The 14,325-nt window shown below is 54.3% G+C and overlaps 7 protein-coding genes across 7 annotated transcripts; 4 read left to right on the top strand and 3 right to left on the bottom strand.

Moving 5' to 3' along the window:
* Positions 1-1,095: 1,095 nt before the first annotated feature.
* Positions 1,096-2,136, bottom strand: AB675_10071 (uncharacterized protein; the record flags this gene model as incomplete). The annotated part of the gene is made up of 3 exons (XM_018138815.1): positions 1,096-1,572; positions 1,627-2,040; positions 2,095-2,136. 3 exons carry the CDS (start codon positions 2,134-2,136, stop codon positions 1,096-1,098), a joined length of 933 nt encoding a protein of 310 aa, XP_017996680.1.
* A 1,108-nt stretch (positions 2,137-3,244) lies between these two features.
* Positions 3,245-4,726, top strand: AB675_10070 (uncharacterized protein; the record flags this gene model as incomplete). Its single annotated transcript, XM_018138814.1, has 4 exons — positions 3,245-3,350; positions 3,407-3,637; positions 3,685-3,859; positions 3,910-4,726. The coding sequence occupies 4 exons, from the start codon at positions 3,245-3,247 to the stop codon at positions 4,724-4,726; spliced, it is 1,329 nt and encodes a 442-aa protein (XP_017996587.1).
* A 571-nt stretch (positions 4,727-5,297) lies between these two features.
* Positions 5,298-6,236, bottom strand: AB675_10069 (uncharacterized protein; the record flags this gene model as incomplete). Its single annotated transcript, XM_018138812.1, has 1 exon — positions 5,298-6,236. One exon carries the CDS (start codon positions 6,234-6,236, stop codon positions 5,298-5,300), a length of 939 nt encoding a protein of 312 aa, XP_017996593.1.
* Positions 6,237-6,625: 389 nt separating this feature from the next.
* Positions 6,626-8,632, top strand: AB675_10068 (uncharacterized protein; the record flags this gene model as incomplete). The annotated part of the gene is made up of 2 exons (XM_018138811.1): positions 6,626-6,684; positions 7,114-8,632. The coding sequence occupies 2 exons, from the start codon at positions 6,626-6,628 to the stop codon at positions 8,630-8,632; spliced, it is 1,578 nt and encodes a 525-aa protein (XP_017996703.1).
* A 924-nt stretch (positions 8,633-9,556) lies between these two features.
* Positions 9,557-11,054, top strand: AB675_10067 (putative transporter; the record flags this gene model as incomplete). The annotated part of the gene is made up of 4 exons (XM_018138810.1): positions 9,557-9,668; positions 9,761-10,544; positions 10,596-10,727; positions 10,796-11,054. 4 exons carry the CDS (start codon positions 9,557-9,559, stop codon positions 11,052-11,054), a joined length of 1,287 nt encoding a protein of 428 aa, XP_017996609.1.
* A 516-nt stretch (positions 11,055-11,570) lies between these two features.
* On the top strand, positions 11,571-12,582 carry AB675_10066 (uncharacterized protein; the record flags this gene model as incomplete). Its single annotated transcript, XM_018138809.1, has 2 exons — positions 11,571-12,173; positions 12,310-12,582. The coding sequence occupies 2 exons, from the start codon at positions 11,571-11,573 to the stop codon at positions 12,580-12,582; spliced, it is 876 nt and encodes a 291-aa protein (XP_017996591.1).
* A 295-nt stretch (positions 12,583-12,877) lies between these two features.
* Positions 12,878-13,839, bottom strand: AB675_10065 (putative 31.7 kDa protein in traX-finO intergenic region; the record flags this gene model as incomplete). Its single annotated transcript, XM_018138808.1, has 3 exons — positions 12,878-13,048; positions 13,163-13,287; positions 13,338-13,839. The coding sequence occupies 3 exons, from the start codon at positions 13,837-13,839 to the stop codon at positions 12,878-12,880; spliced, it is 798 nt and encodes a 265-aa protein (XP_017996640.1).
* Positions 13,840-14,325: the final 486 nt, after the last annotated feature.

Below are 14,325 nucleotides of genomic sequence, written 5' to 3'. Positions count from 1 at the left end.
TGCTTCGCAGTATGGGACACTGAGAGTTCTGGGTTTGTTCAGCAAGGAGATTGCAGGCTATCATTGGCCTTGCAGCATCACAATGATTAAAACCTTGGACGGGCTGGTGGGGGTCTGACCAACTTCGACCGTCAGATCGGTCTTTTGATTTCCTCTACAGAGCATGCCTTTCGATCAAGGCGGTGGAATACTGGCGCGAGAGCGGCTCATCTGGCTAGTACACTTTTCGACGCCCTCCAACGGCGACGACATAAGAGAAGGAATATTCCACAAGATATGCACATCGGAGTATGGAAGTACCCGGATACAGAGTGTTCAAACGAGGCTCTGTATCAGATCACTGAGAACAATAGCGGGAACAGCAAATCATATTATGCCGATGGACCTATCCCCTCGAGGCTGCGGAGTCGCGCTGCTCGTGTCAATCGGGTGAACCAGTCCTTGATCACTGGTGCTGCATCAGGACGGGTAGCAACGACTGGATGAGGAACAAGTCGACGGGACAGGACGCAGGACTCTGCATGTCTATAAAGCGGCGACGATCAAATTATCGATGATACGGGATGGGTTGGCCGCAGGCGGTTCAGGCTGCCATTTCATCATCACTGCCCACATGCGCAGGTTGAGACAAGAGGGGATCCGACCTCGGGATCGCTTTCGATCGGCATTGGCCCCACCCTTGCACGGCCTCACACGAATTTCTCCGGCTGTGGAACCCACAGCTGCAATCTTGGCAGCTTCTTCGTCTCCTAGAGGTGCCGGTATCAGAATAGCCGTCCAAAGACAGGGCTTGCTAACGGAGGCCCATCTTTCCAAGCTGCAATGGACCTTTCGCCGAACAGGTTTGCGATCAGTGTAGGCACTGTCATTGCTCGACATGCATGAACGGCAGAAAGGTGGACTCGATGCTCTGGTCATTCCTTGTCACCTTGAGAAGAAGAGTAATGCTATCTCACGGTCTTTTCACCAGCCTTTACAGTCAGTTCAGTCTCATTGCATACACTCACAGAACCTGGAGCCAGGAGTCGACCAACTTCGCCGCCTTTGATATTAGACACCGTGGAGTAAAGAAGCAACCACTTGCGCTGGCCCTTGTCACGCATCATGCTGTCTCTCTGATGTCAGAACTTCCTCCACGACCGCTGCTACGCTCTTCATTTCGATGCCCAACAAGTCATTCACAACCCTGTCCTTCTCGTCCGCGTCAAAGTCCTGCTGCATGTTCGGCAAGTTGCTGAAAGCGGTCGCCTGTGCTAACCTGACCGCGGCGGCATAATCGCCCGTCGCAAGTGCTTTCTGAGCTTTGGCGACCTCATCCTCGGTTGTCACAGGTTCCACATTCCACTTCTGCCGGGTCTGTCCTTCCAGGACGTTCAGGACTTCGCGCTGCGAGGCCGTTACCGAATGCGCGAACACGTATCTGTTGGCGGTCTCTGACGGGTGCTGGAGAACGCCGACGACTGCGTTGCCGAGGTCTGCCACTGTGATCGCCGAGTATCTTGTGTCACCTTTGTCCCATAGGGTGACGTGGCGCTTGGAAATATCGAAGTCGAGGAAGCCGGCTTTGAGTCCCTGAGAGTCACACGTCAGCCATGTACATATGCCTCAAACGTTATCGCAACCCACCCAGTCGAAAAGCGGTCCCGTCCCAAGCCCGGTCCAAGTCAGACCCTTCGCCTCCTTGCTTTTCAGGTATTCTAAAACCTCATGCTTGGTCTTGAAGACCGGAACCAGATCCCTCACAGCCTTTGCATCTCCGTTCATGCTCATCTCGCTCGGCAGAAAACGCTTGACTCCAGCGGCGACCGCTGCGTCGATCATGACCTTTTGCTCGCCGAAGGCAACGGCACCGACGGTGGACACGACCGCATCTTGGCCGGTGAAAGCCTTTGTCAGGCCTTCGAGGGTGTAGTCGGCGCGGAGAGTCTTGACGTTGTTGGCGTTAGTGGGCTTGCTGGTGCTGGAGGAGCGGCTGAGGATGGTAAGGTTGAAGTTGGCGGCTAATGGAGCGATAAGTAAAGAACCAACGTTGCCAGTCGCCTGTGATATGGTGTTAGGGGATGGGAATCTTCCAATGGGAACTTAGTCACTTACACCAACGAGGATGACGTTCCTGATTTCGGATGTTGCAGACATGTGCGGCAGCGATCGTAGGTTGGTTGTAGGTTCTGAGGTTCAAGGGAGTCCCTTACGGTGGAATATAAATGTTTGGATGCTGTCAGTGTCTTCGACGATGCCAAAGAGTAACATCTTATAATGATTTCTACAGCACTCATCGACAGCGAGATGACTTGTCAGCCGCATTTCGAGATCGTCGCGTGTTACAAAGCACATGCCCTTGAGTTTCGATGATCGGCAGAGTTCAAACCGTACCTGAACAGAGTGGGAGCGAAGTCAATTCGTGATTGCCGCTCTCCGTCCTCCGCTCTCCGCGCTCCGTTTTCCGCTGTCCGCAGGCTGACTGACTGACGTCGTAGCTTGCTGACTGATTCGATGTTCTTCTAGCTGAACTTCGCTCTGCCCTTCGTCATGTTCGTCCTAGACAATCGTGCCAACGACCAACTGCTTCTGATATATCAATGTTGTTCACGCGCCTGCAAATGCATTCGATAATTTCATGGAAATTGTGCCCTTTGCGCTGCAAGTGCCAGAACGATCCTGGGAATAACACCAGTTTTGAGGAAGGAGCAGTCCAACAGTCGAGTTGAAAGCGACCGCCATGATCCGACTCACCTGGCCAGTTATGCAACCATTGACCACCTTGGACGTGTTCCCGGTTGATGGACCGCAGTGCCACAACGGACTCCCCGGCTTCACGTGCCTTCAATCGAAATTACCATGATTCGGATCGAGCTCCATGATTCATCTGAAGTGAAGTGGTGTTGCAGTCCAGCTTCATGGCTACGGCTACGATTAGTGACTCACCCAAGTGACAGGGTTGATGCAATTTCTAGCGCCTTCTGGCAGCCTTCTCGTTGCCAGGCCAAAGCAATCCTCTATTGCACACCATGCGAATTCCTCAGCCTTGTCTCTCCGGCTGAAGTCGCAAACTTCTCTAACATGGGAGTAGCTCAATTTTCTCTTCTCCAGATTCTACGATCCTAACGACTTCTGCGCCAGCACCTTAGATATCTTCGGGGCGCGTACCAGGTAAGCAGAGTCTTTCTGCAAGACACTCAAGCTAATGATTCCAGAGGCGCCAGGCTTTTGCATACCGGGATTGAGTACGTCGACGACAGCTACGATGGCGGAGTCACCTCCAATGCCTGAAAACCGCACCTGCGTCATGTGTCCGCGTCGAGGCGAGAAGGTCTGCAGTGGCTGCAAGACTGCGAGATACTGCTCCAAAGGTGAGCCGCCACACGTCCTCGCGACCAATAAGGACATTGCACTGAGTACTGCATAGATTGCCAGAAGCTCGACCACAAGAATCACAAGATCTTCTGCGGCAAGGCCGAGACACTCAGACCAAGTAAAGATCATTTCAGAGCCCTCTTCTTCCCTGGCGGCGACGCTCTTCCAAGATTTGAGTGGATCTTGGATCCTAATTACGCTCTTCCCAACCTCTTCGGTGATCGTGGCATAGACGTCAGGAAGTTCAAACACAACACCATTCAAGCACGCGATATTGGCATTGGTACTGCTGAGGGCCTCCAGTTCTTATAATGCTAGATCTGGTGACAGACGATCCACCGAATCTCGCAATGCGTGCTTTCACTCGCGGTGGCACTGCTGCGTGGAACACTCGGGGTCCCTGGCTGATCTTTCACTACGTTGAGGACGGTAAGGAAGGTGACGACTCCTACATCGACATGAATATGCACGATGTGCGAAGCGCTGCTGATGTCATCACTGTCATGTACCGAGGTGGACAGAGAAATCTGGCCTTGGAAGAAGACAAAATTCTAGCTACGATGATCTTCCACAGGGCCCTGGCAACCTGGACAAAGACCTCAAGCCCCCTGTACAAGTTGCACGCAACGGATGCGACATCTTGTTTGCTCTCGAGGGCAGTGGTATCGCGAATCTGCTGGGGCTGCCCATGTTCGTTCGTCCGATGGGGTTCCAGAGCACGTTGAAACAAGCGGGTCGAAATTCAAAGGGCGCGTTGCTCATGACCGACATCACTTCCGAAGCAGTCACAGACTTCGTTCTCAAGAAGCCCGGTGGTGTGCCAGTGATGACTACCGAAGGTGTTCGGGCCATGATGTGTGGGGAGCAAGAAGACCACCAGGGCAGCTATGGCTTCGGAACCCCACCTGCATCATTTTGCAGCGACGAGGTTGGACCCGTGCTCATCTGTCGTGCTGACAACAAACCGCTACTTACCGGTCACATCGAGGCACTCTGCGATTACATTAAGGTAGTCATCGACCCTCAAGTTCAGGCCGCAAAGCAGAGACTCAACGTCGGCGAAGTAATCCAGAATCGAGAGGAGATTCTCACCGGCATCACCAAGGCTAACTTCCTCGCGCATTGGGAGAAGTTCAAAGAGGACAAGATCAAGGCTCAGGCTAGCGAGGCGCACCCTGAATGGACTCCGAAATACCCGTCTCCATACGAAATGATGGGCAAGACTCTGGAAAGCGTCAACCGATTCACAGAGACCATCTACTCGAAGCAGATCGAAGGAGGCATGAAGCAGGACTCCGAGATGCCAGACAAGGCAAATACCTCGGCGCTCAGAGCTCAACTCTACATAGCTCGGGGTCCACATGGACTTTGAGCAATGTCGTGGCGTATCTACAACAAGAGGCATGCTGGCAAGCTCATCAATGGCTGGCGCTGTTCATGTTGATTGCGATGATTCGTCGCGGGAGTCCACCTGGTACCCTGAAGATTGAAAACGACATCGTTCATTGGGAGAAGGCTGAAGATTCAGGACCTTGAATGCATCATAATTCGAGACCGGCGCCTGCGCACAGAAGTACTGCGGACTTGGAAGACACTTCATTCAGTACATGCAGTCAGAGGTCTCTTACCAGCAGATATGGGAGCGGACACATTGACGGTACCTTCTATCTATCTCGGGTGGCATTCGCATGCATGCTGCGCCTGGATGGAAGCAGCGTAGCACGGGCACCTCGCTCGCACAGCACCCCCAACAGCAGCAGATAGAAAGACCATTTCTGAACACAATCGAGATCGATTCGCTCACATGATTTTGCACGGTCATATGAGAAATGCCATAGAGCCGCTGCGAGCGGAGATAGAGTCGTGATACCATCGTTGTCTGCATCGTCATGCCAAGCGCAACCTCAAGCCACAACAGCCGGAGAAGCAGCCATGTGTAACCCTCAGACCTCCATCGCACATTCGCTAGCGAACGCAAAACACTTCAAGTACCACACTCTGCTCCACAAAGAGACCTCCAAACAATGGGGCGCATCCTCGAATATCCTGCTCTCCACCCGCTTTGCTCGTTCGAACGCGCTGGTGAAATCCCTCATGACTTGCTCGTTCACGTTCCATAGTCCGTCAGCGCCGCCCATCGCATGAAATACCGGTACCGCTATCTTGCTCGCATATCTGGGCCTCCAGTACTTGGGCCACTCCAACATGCCATCTGCAGCTTCTCCATACGAGCAGCCTGCCATGCCGAGTGAAGTGTGGCCGCGGACGTCTTCTGGCACTAAATTCTGCTCTTTGGGACCATACAGCGCAACGCCGAAGATGGACATGTCTGGAAAGGCTATATGATCGGTCCAAGTTTTGCCTGCTAGCATCGCTTGACCATGTTCTGGTGGCGCGCTCGGTGCGGTACCCCAACCGGTGATGATGATTCCGCCGAGCACATATGAACTAGTTGGTTCGAGTGCGGCCAAGCCAGCGGCCACGATCGTGCTTGCGCAGCCCATAGAATGTCCGAGAAGGACGAGGCATGTCGCGTTGGTAGGCTTCGCGTATTGCTCCCAGATCGCTGGGAGGATGTGTTGATGCAAGTAGCGTCCTTCTGCTTGGAAGTAGGTGTCATTGTCTTGAGGCTGTTGTGGTAAGATCGGGGTGCTTTTGACGTAGCCTGGTCGGTCGATGGCGATGAATGGCAAGCCTAACGCGACTGCGGTGCCAGCTGCTGAGGTGCTTGGTGTGGCATCGAAGTATGCCGATGTCATGGTACCGCCATGCAGGGCAACGATGAGCGGCTTCTGCCTCGGCGTCGCTGGTGTTGACGGTGGGATGCAAACGAGTCCTGACACCGTGTGTCCATTGTTGAGAGCGAGGCTGAAGACGTCCATCCTAGTGTCACGCAGATATTGAGTGCTGGTGGGAAGCACAACTGGTACTGAGGAACATGAAGCGGTGGACTAACTCCGAGGCAGTGGAAAGTGAGTCATGGCTAACGTATATACTTAAGTACTTGCCTGAGGATGGGAAGAAGAGCCTGGGAGGGCAACAGGGCTGAGCCGTCCAAGATCATTAGGCTCCGTCGCGGCTACCTTTCTCGTGTAGCCGAAGACGCCTGATCGTCCTTGAGCTCTTTCTATTCGTTCGATTGCCTGCCGATGCCGAACCTCTGTCATTTCTGCATGAACATGCGGGGCGGTCGAAGTCCTCCTCCCAGCGCAAATATGAGCGACTCCCATCATGATATCATGATATCCTATGCATTTGCTTATCGACAGCAATGCGCATTGCCATGCGGAAGCGGCTAGTCCTAGACGCGACCCTCAAGAAAGATCAGATGTAGAGCAGGAGTTTTACGCAGCTTGAGCCTCGAATCAATCAGGTGTGAAGCGGTAAGGTTCAACTGCAAGGATTTAGACGGAGATAAGCCTGATCGCCGAAGACTCCTTCCACGTCGCGTCCCTTCTTCGACTCGCCCCGAGCAATGTGATACTCGCAGCTTCCCATCGTGATGCCTGCAGCTGAGGCAGCTCCGACGCTGCGGGCTATCCGGTCTGGACACGCTTGCAAGGCTTGTCGGCGCCGCAAGATTTCCTGTGACCGGCAGCAGCCCTGCTCTTACTGCATTCGATTGAACGCACGCTGCCAATATCCATCGTCCCCGCGACGACAGCAAGCCAGTGATGACAGAGCAAACACGACTGATGGAAACGTGCTGGAGCGCCTCGCACGCGTCGAGTCGCAGTTGCAGCAACTGACCAACCCCAGTCGAGCTCCTCTGAGCCGCGATGACGGCGCTGATGCAAGCACAGCAATTGACACAGATACCACGATAGCATCCACGCCGGGCTTTCCTCGACGCTTCTTGCTGAATCAAAGTGGCCGACAGCGATATGCTGACGGTGGAGTTTGGGCGTCTATAGAGCGGAGACAGACTGTTCCCTACGCTGCGGGTACCTCGTCTGCCACTGTTCTGAGCCCAAGTAGCGAATATCCCCAGCCATTGAGCAATCCAACAGCATCTGCCGACCTGAAGCTTCTACACCCACCGACCGAACGAATCTTTCCACTATGGCAGGTCTATCTGGAGAACGTGGACCCGATCATCAAGATCTTGCACGTGCCCACGACTCAAAAGCAACTCCTTCAAGCCAGCCAGAGCCTGAACGGTCTGCCTCCATCGTTCGAGGCTTTGATGTTCGCGATCTACTATGCCGCCGTGAGCAGCATGCAAGACACTGTTCACGAGCCAGCAGAGCGTTCGGAACTACTGGACAAGCACGGGTCTGGAGTGGAGCAGGCGCTTGCGAAGGCCTCTTTCATGACCGAGCCAGATCTCTTCGCACTTCAGGCACTTACGATCTATCTCCATTGCGCCCGGGCTACAGGTCATCGGCCTCCTGCTCAAGTCTGGGCACTTACTGGTTTGCTTCTGCGCCTGGCGAGAAAACTGGGCCTGCACCAGAACCCAAGCACACTAGGATTCTCGCCATTCGAAAGCCAGATCCGCTCGAGGCTGTGGTGGTTCATATTTGTCCTGGAAACCATGTCCGCAGAAGACAACGATATGGCGATCAGCATCAACAATTACCAGCACAGGGTCGACCGGCCAAAGTGTGTCAATGATACGTCTCTGGAAGTCTCAATGAGTGCTGTGGTTGAAGGCAGCTCACGTCGCTCTGAGATGGTCTTCACTGAAAGATTGCTCGACATCAGTCAGACGACATCTCGACAGCTGTTTGCGACAGAGCTAGGCATGACAGATCAATCGCCACAGGACGTTGATGATGACATCAGAAGTATGAGCTCCCTTTGGGAACTCCTCGATCAGAGCTTGGACTGGAAGACAGCGATAGGTAGATTTGTTCAGCAATACACAAACGTCGAGGAGCGCAGGATGAGGATCATCAACCGACTGGCCAACGGCGACGTCCACTATCCATCGTCTCTGGACTTCGATAAGGAGCCTGATGTTGCGGCGGTGGACATACTCAACGACATCGACGACGCCGGCTTCCCGGAGCGAGCGAAGAAGTTTGCTTGGTTCCTGCGGAATCCTGCCGAGATGGTTGCAGTTGCTGCGCTTCTTGACAGCATTTTGACCAAGCGGGATGAGTACTCACGAAAATTTGCCCAAGACAGTCAGCACCTGATCGACCAGTGCTTTGCTCGTGCCAACCGTGATGGGAGGCTGAGGTCCGGCGACCCGCGTTGGCGACTGCTGGAGCATCAATACGTTTCCATGCAACGCTTTCTAGCCGAAGCTGATGACATAGCACAGATCTGAGGATCCGCCATCGTTGAACACGTCGATGATGTGATCCTCTGCGGGCATCGCACGTTCGAAGACTTTCCGATACACTTGTACGCGATCTCAAGACCTTCAAATCACTGAGCATGTTGTCAAGATCTCAGGTCTCCAGCCCCTCGCTTGATATCGCCAATGCACGCCGGTCAGTGGCATCGACAGATGTGGAGCCCATGTGCGCCCGAAACCCTGCAGGGTCAATCACCAAAAGTCGATCACCTGGTGGCAGCTGCACTGACATTGTCTCGACCTGCTTCGGAGATGCAAGAAAACACACCTCAAATTACTGAGCATTAATGATGCACAATAAGCCTCAAATCACGCCATACCTTGACAAGCTGCACTGCCGTCTTGGACTCGCCTTGAGCTCGTCTGGGCGCATATTCTTGGCAAAAGACTTCCGTTCGAGTCGTCCGCCCGATCTTGGCGTCTGGGCGTTTGGCGCACGTTCTGGGTGAAACATGCAGCTGATTGGCGCGGCGCGGTCATCACATTATTGTGCCATTCAGACTCTGCATGATAGGTCGGACTCGTGAGTCTTTGACGAGTTTTACGGGTTGCTTCTGCTCGAGCCCGACGAAGACGCAATTTGATGAGCGCACGATACGGTGCTGTCACGATGTACAAAGGCGCGTGAAAGACTTCCGGACAGCGTGACCTTCCAGCACCCGTCCGTTGCGTGGGCTTGCATAGCTGTCTCATTCCAGCCCATTCTTTCTGTTGGCATACAGCCTCTTTCATTCCGGATAGCAACGCCGGCACCATGAAGCTATCCACAGACATGAAGCGGATCAACCCCGACGAGTACCTCCCGCCCCGCGAAGATGAGGAGTACTTACCATTGAACGAGACTGGACGACGGAAGAGGAGGTCAGAGCAAAGCGAAAGCTGGACATGATCATCATGCCCTTGCTGACACTGGGCTTTTTCTGTCTGCAACTCGACCGTGGCAACATCTCCAACGCCATCACCGACAACATGATGGAAGACATTGGCATTGACCAGAATCAATTCAGTACGTACGCCTGTAACCCTGAATCGAGGGAGACATCAATCTCCCAGCCCTGGTTCGTCCCGATACATGTTCAGTCTAACGCGGCTCGATAGATGTTGGGCAGCAGATGTTATCCCTAGGCATCGTGCTGTTCGAGATCCCTTCTAATATGATCCTCTACCGCGTTGGACCTGGAAAGTGGTTGACGTTGCAGCTCTTCCTCTTTGGCACCGTTTCGACCTTCCAGTCCTTCCAGAACAGCTATGGATCCTTCATCGTCTCTCGCCTTATGCTGGGCATCACCGAAAGCGGTTTCATTCCTGGCGGGCTTTGGACGTTGAGTACGTGGTACACCAGGACCGAGACCGCGAAACGTGTCATGATATTCTACTTTGGCAACCAGTTCGGACAGGCAAGCTCCAAGCTCCTTGCGTATGGTATCTTGCATATGCGCGGCGTCGGTGGAAAGGCCGGCTGGTTCTGGCTCTTCACCCTTATGGGCATTTTCACCATCCTGTCGGGGTGCATCCTTGGCTTCTTCTTACCGGACAGCTTCAAGAATCCTCACAGCACATTCTTGCCGAAGTGGAACATGTTCAGCGAGCGCGAGATACACATCCTGCGCAACAGAGTACTCTTTGATGACCCGATGAAGGGTAAGAAGAAGAAGCGAATCGGTCGTGCAGCTTTCAAGAAAGCTTTCTCGAGCTGGCGGATGTGGGTGCATGTTCTGATCACCTTGTGCAATAATGGCCCGCAGCGCGCATTCGACACGTATGCACCATCACTAGTCAACGGTTTCGGCTTCGCGTCACTCACCAGCAACGCCCTTGCATCGGTCGGCTTGTTCTTACAGATCCCCGTGTCGTTCGCATTCAGTTGGGTGAGCGATCACTGGTAAGTCGAGCAATAGAAGTCCTCCTGGGCATCAGCTAATCTTAGCCTCAGCAATCGCCGCGGCGAGACCGTCATTGCCGGACTCTCGATGCATCTCCTCGCCTATGTCTTCAATCGCAGCTTCACAGATCTGGGGAATGGCTTGCGTGGAGTCAAGTACTTCGGTGTCATCTGGACCCAAACGTTTGCACTTTCTCGCATCCACTGAACATCACATGGATGTCATTAACTGCTGAGGACTCTGAGGAAAGAGCGCTTGCTATGGCCATGGTCATCATGGGTGCAAACACAGCAGGCATCTACGGCGCGCAGATTTTCAGGCAAGCTGATCGACCGCGCTACCGAAGAGGGTTTGCCTGCGGTATCGGGATCCTAGCTTTCGGATTGCTACTAGCCGTTGTCAGGTATGTCGATGACCGCATCCGCCGCAAGAAAGCACCACAGAACGATCTCCACACCAGCAGCAGCAGCGAGGAAGGCGTCGGCGAAGATGACAAGCGGACGGTGTGAGACACGCAAATGCTTGGCCATTGGTTGGGCACTGATTGTCTCTGGGGCGAACGCGTCTTCACGTTCGAAGACAAGCGTGACATTGCGAACGAGCCTTACTCGGGAAACCTTGGTCGCCGGCAATTGACCTCTGCTGGACGTCACACATGCCTTGCTTATCGCGCCGTCATCGGTACGCGACACGGCTGCCACATCATCAGTCGCCTTTGGTTCAAGGTGGAAGGTCTCATCAAGGGTCATTACAACCGATCGCCGTTTGGTAAGGCATCCTTGAGACATCACGTCAGCTTCTCCGCATACACAACGTTGAGGCGAGCAGTGTTGGCTGCACGATCCAGGGTCTTGGCACGCCTGAATGCGACTTGACTCCTATCCATATATCGATGTATCACATTACACGGATGGCCGTGTTCTCCGCTGTTTACTTATGTGATCTGTCTTCCTCGAATCCTTTCTCGACAAAGCTTTGCCCAACTAACATAGACTACTTACCTGAGTGACAGTCCGCGAAGCACAATGGGATCTCTTGGAGCACCACGATACGTAGAGGCCAAGGTGCCCTACCAGCTCAGCAACACACAGGTCCGACCTGGCACTGTTGGCGCCCGCCGCCTCAAAACACACGACGTAGCTACTCGGGTCGTGGACGCGCGAGACGTGGACTGCTCCCTCGACACGCAGGGCTCCCAGATCGTCACCCATCCGAGCTCTCTGCACGGCGAAGATTTCAAAGACGCCGACAAGGTCCGCGAAGTCCTCTATCAAGAGGTCCAAGATATCGTTCGAAAAGCTACTGGTGCCGCAAGGGTGCACGTCTTCTCCCACCTTGTGAGATTCCACAGCAGAGACGACATCAAGCCGGAAATCGACGATCCGAGTATTCCAGATGATGCGATTTCGAAGCTCACGGGTCCTGCGCGCGGGGCGCATATCGATCACTCCACTAGAGGATCGTATCAGGTGCTTTCGGATAATTTGCCGGAGGAGGCGGACCGATTTCGCAATGGAGGGAAGCGGTGGGCGATCATCAATTTCTGGAGGCCGATCGAGACTGTCAAGCGCGATCCTCTTTGTCTTTGTGATGCCCGGACCGTTGATGAAGGCGACTTAGTTGAGAGGGTGAGTGTAAGCGCGTCCCTGCGTCTTCGAGCCTGCGTAGACTGGCTTGCATCACTCGAACCCTTCCGTCCTCACTGCCGGTTCCTTGCCACAACCAAGATCCCAACCTTACTGACTAACATCCACCCCCTCCCAGACCGTCATCCTCCCCAACACAGATGCCTACGAGCACGTCAGCAAAGGCAAAGTCTTCGACCTCTTCTCCGCCCGCCCCAACCCCGCCCACGAATGGTACTACTGCTCCAATATGCGGCCTGATGAAGGCTGGCTGCTGAAGATCTTCGACTCGGAAGGCGGGAAGGGGGGTATTTGTGGACCGGCGCCACATACGAGCTTCGAGTTGCCGGGTGAGGTCCCGAAGGAGGCGAGGCGGAGTTGTGAGTTTAGGACGTTGGTATTTTGGGATTGAGAGGTCTGGGCGGAGCGCAGGGTGTGGGCAGCGGCCGCCGCTGGTGGAAGTGGCCGAGCTGTGTACCGCAGGTCAGTAGTCTTGGGCGAGGAGAGTAGAGCTTGTTGTGAGCGGTCTTCAATGACAAGGGCCGGTGTGTTTGGTTGTGGAACGAGAGAGAAATAAAGTGGTCATAATTTGGAGGCGACGCTAGGATGGCGGACTTGATCGCTGTTGCATATCACTGAGCTTGAGAAAGAACCTTTACACGCCACTACCTTTACCGTCGACCGGTCCTTGGCTGGCTCCGCCACGCTCATGAGCACAGATGCTCTCGGAGGAACTCGATCTGCACACTCGTGTTCTTGTCGAAGTTCTTGCCTGTGTAGCCATCGAAATGCCCTCCTGGCAGGATATGCAGCTGCTTCGGCTCCCTAGCTCTCGAGTACGCTTCCAACGCCAGATCAGTAGGCGTAAGGGTGTCGTTCTGCGCCACGGTCATAAGGAGGGGTGTTGGTGAGATGCGATGGATGTGAGCCGATGGGTAGAATTAGCGGAGTGCTTCGATTGATCGCAAAGTGACCTCGTTTTTCCAGCCAACTTTCTTTTGCCATTTGTCGAAGAACGCGGAGGAGTCGCTGGTTGGGAGGGCGGCTGGCTGCGTTGGGTCTTCGCTGACGACTGGCATCGTACCTGCCAGCTCACCTCTCGCTCTGGCCAATCGATCTGTACACTTGTCAGCCAGTGCAATTTCCTCGCAGCTCGCCAAAACCCACCAGCAACGAGCAGCTCCTGCACGCCAACCGCCACGTCCCCGCGGATCAGCCTCTGAAAATTCTCATAGCCGTCAACGCACGGTTGCTGACTCAGCACAACCTTCACTCTCTTGTCTGTCGCGCCTACCCATAAGACTTCTCCGCCGGAGTAGCTGCTTCCCCAGATCCCAATCTTCTCTGCATCGATATCATCCCTGCTCTGGGCATATGTGATCGCGTCGCTGATGTCGCTCATCTGCTGCCATGGGAGGATCTCCTGCCGCGGCTGATTTGGTCCAGTGTCGGAGGCTCCAAAACCGCGGTTGTCGTAGACAAGGCACACGAGCTGGAGAGAGGACACGAAACGCTCGGCGAAGGCACCGAGATCCATCTCTTTGAGGCCGGAGAAGCCATGGCACATTACGAGGCAGGGCAGCTTGGTTGGAGCGTTGTCAGATTTGAAGAGCCAGCCGCGGAGGGTGACGTGGTCGCTGGTCTGGAACTCAATGTCGATGCGCGACATCTTGGGACTCGACGTGGTGTTGAGTGTGCTTCGGGGAGCTGGGGTTGGCTTCTGGCTCTGTTCGTCTTTTTTCGTGCTTCGAAGGAATGAAGTGGCGGAAAGTCGGCTGATGTCTGGACGTATGTGTTGCCAGGCAGCACTTGGGAGATGAGGAGCAGAACATCTGTAGTCATTGACGTACGAATTACCGTAAGCCCATGTGAGTTCCAGATCAACCAGATCCCGGACAGGAAGTTGCGGTACCAAGAGACCTGAGGTTCAAATGAATCGTTCGGTGGCGCGGAACTTCGGGCTCATGTAATGTCCGCTTTGTTCTTGTATCAAGTCAGCAGATACGAGTGGAGGGCGGGAAGAGCCAGTCCGGCGGGAGGGAATAGTGTTATGCGGTAGTTTGGGTGGGGAGTGAGTTGGGTTGCTGGTTGTTAATCTGATTGAATGGGGGAGCCTTCCGCTGCGGTCCTCACAAAATGGTCTTTCCCGACGTTG

Source organism: Cyphellophora attinorum (assembly GCF_001299255.1).
Source record: "Cyphellophora attinorum strain CBS 131958 chromosome Unknown Contig29, whole genome shotgun sequence".
In the NCBI taxonomy this organism is placed as follows: domain Eukaryota; kingdom Fungi; phylum Ascomycota; class Eurotiomycetes; order Chaetothyriales; family Cyphellophoraceae; genus Cyphellophora; species Cyphellophora attinorum.
Note: the sequence above shows the minus strand (reverse complement) of the source record. Positions and strands in the feature narration are given on the sequence as shown.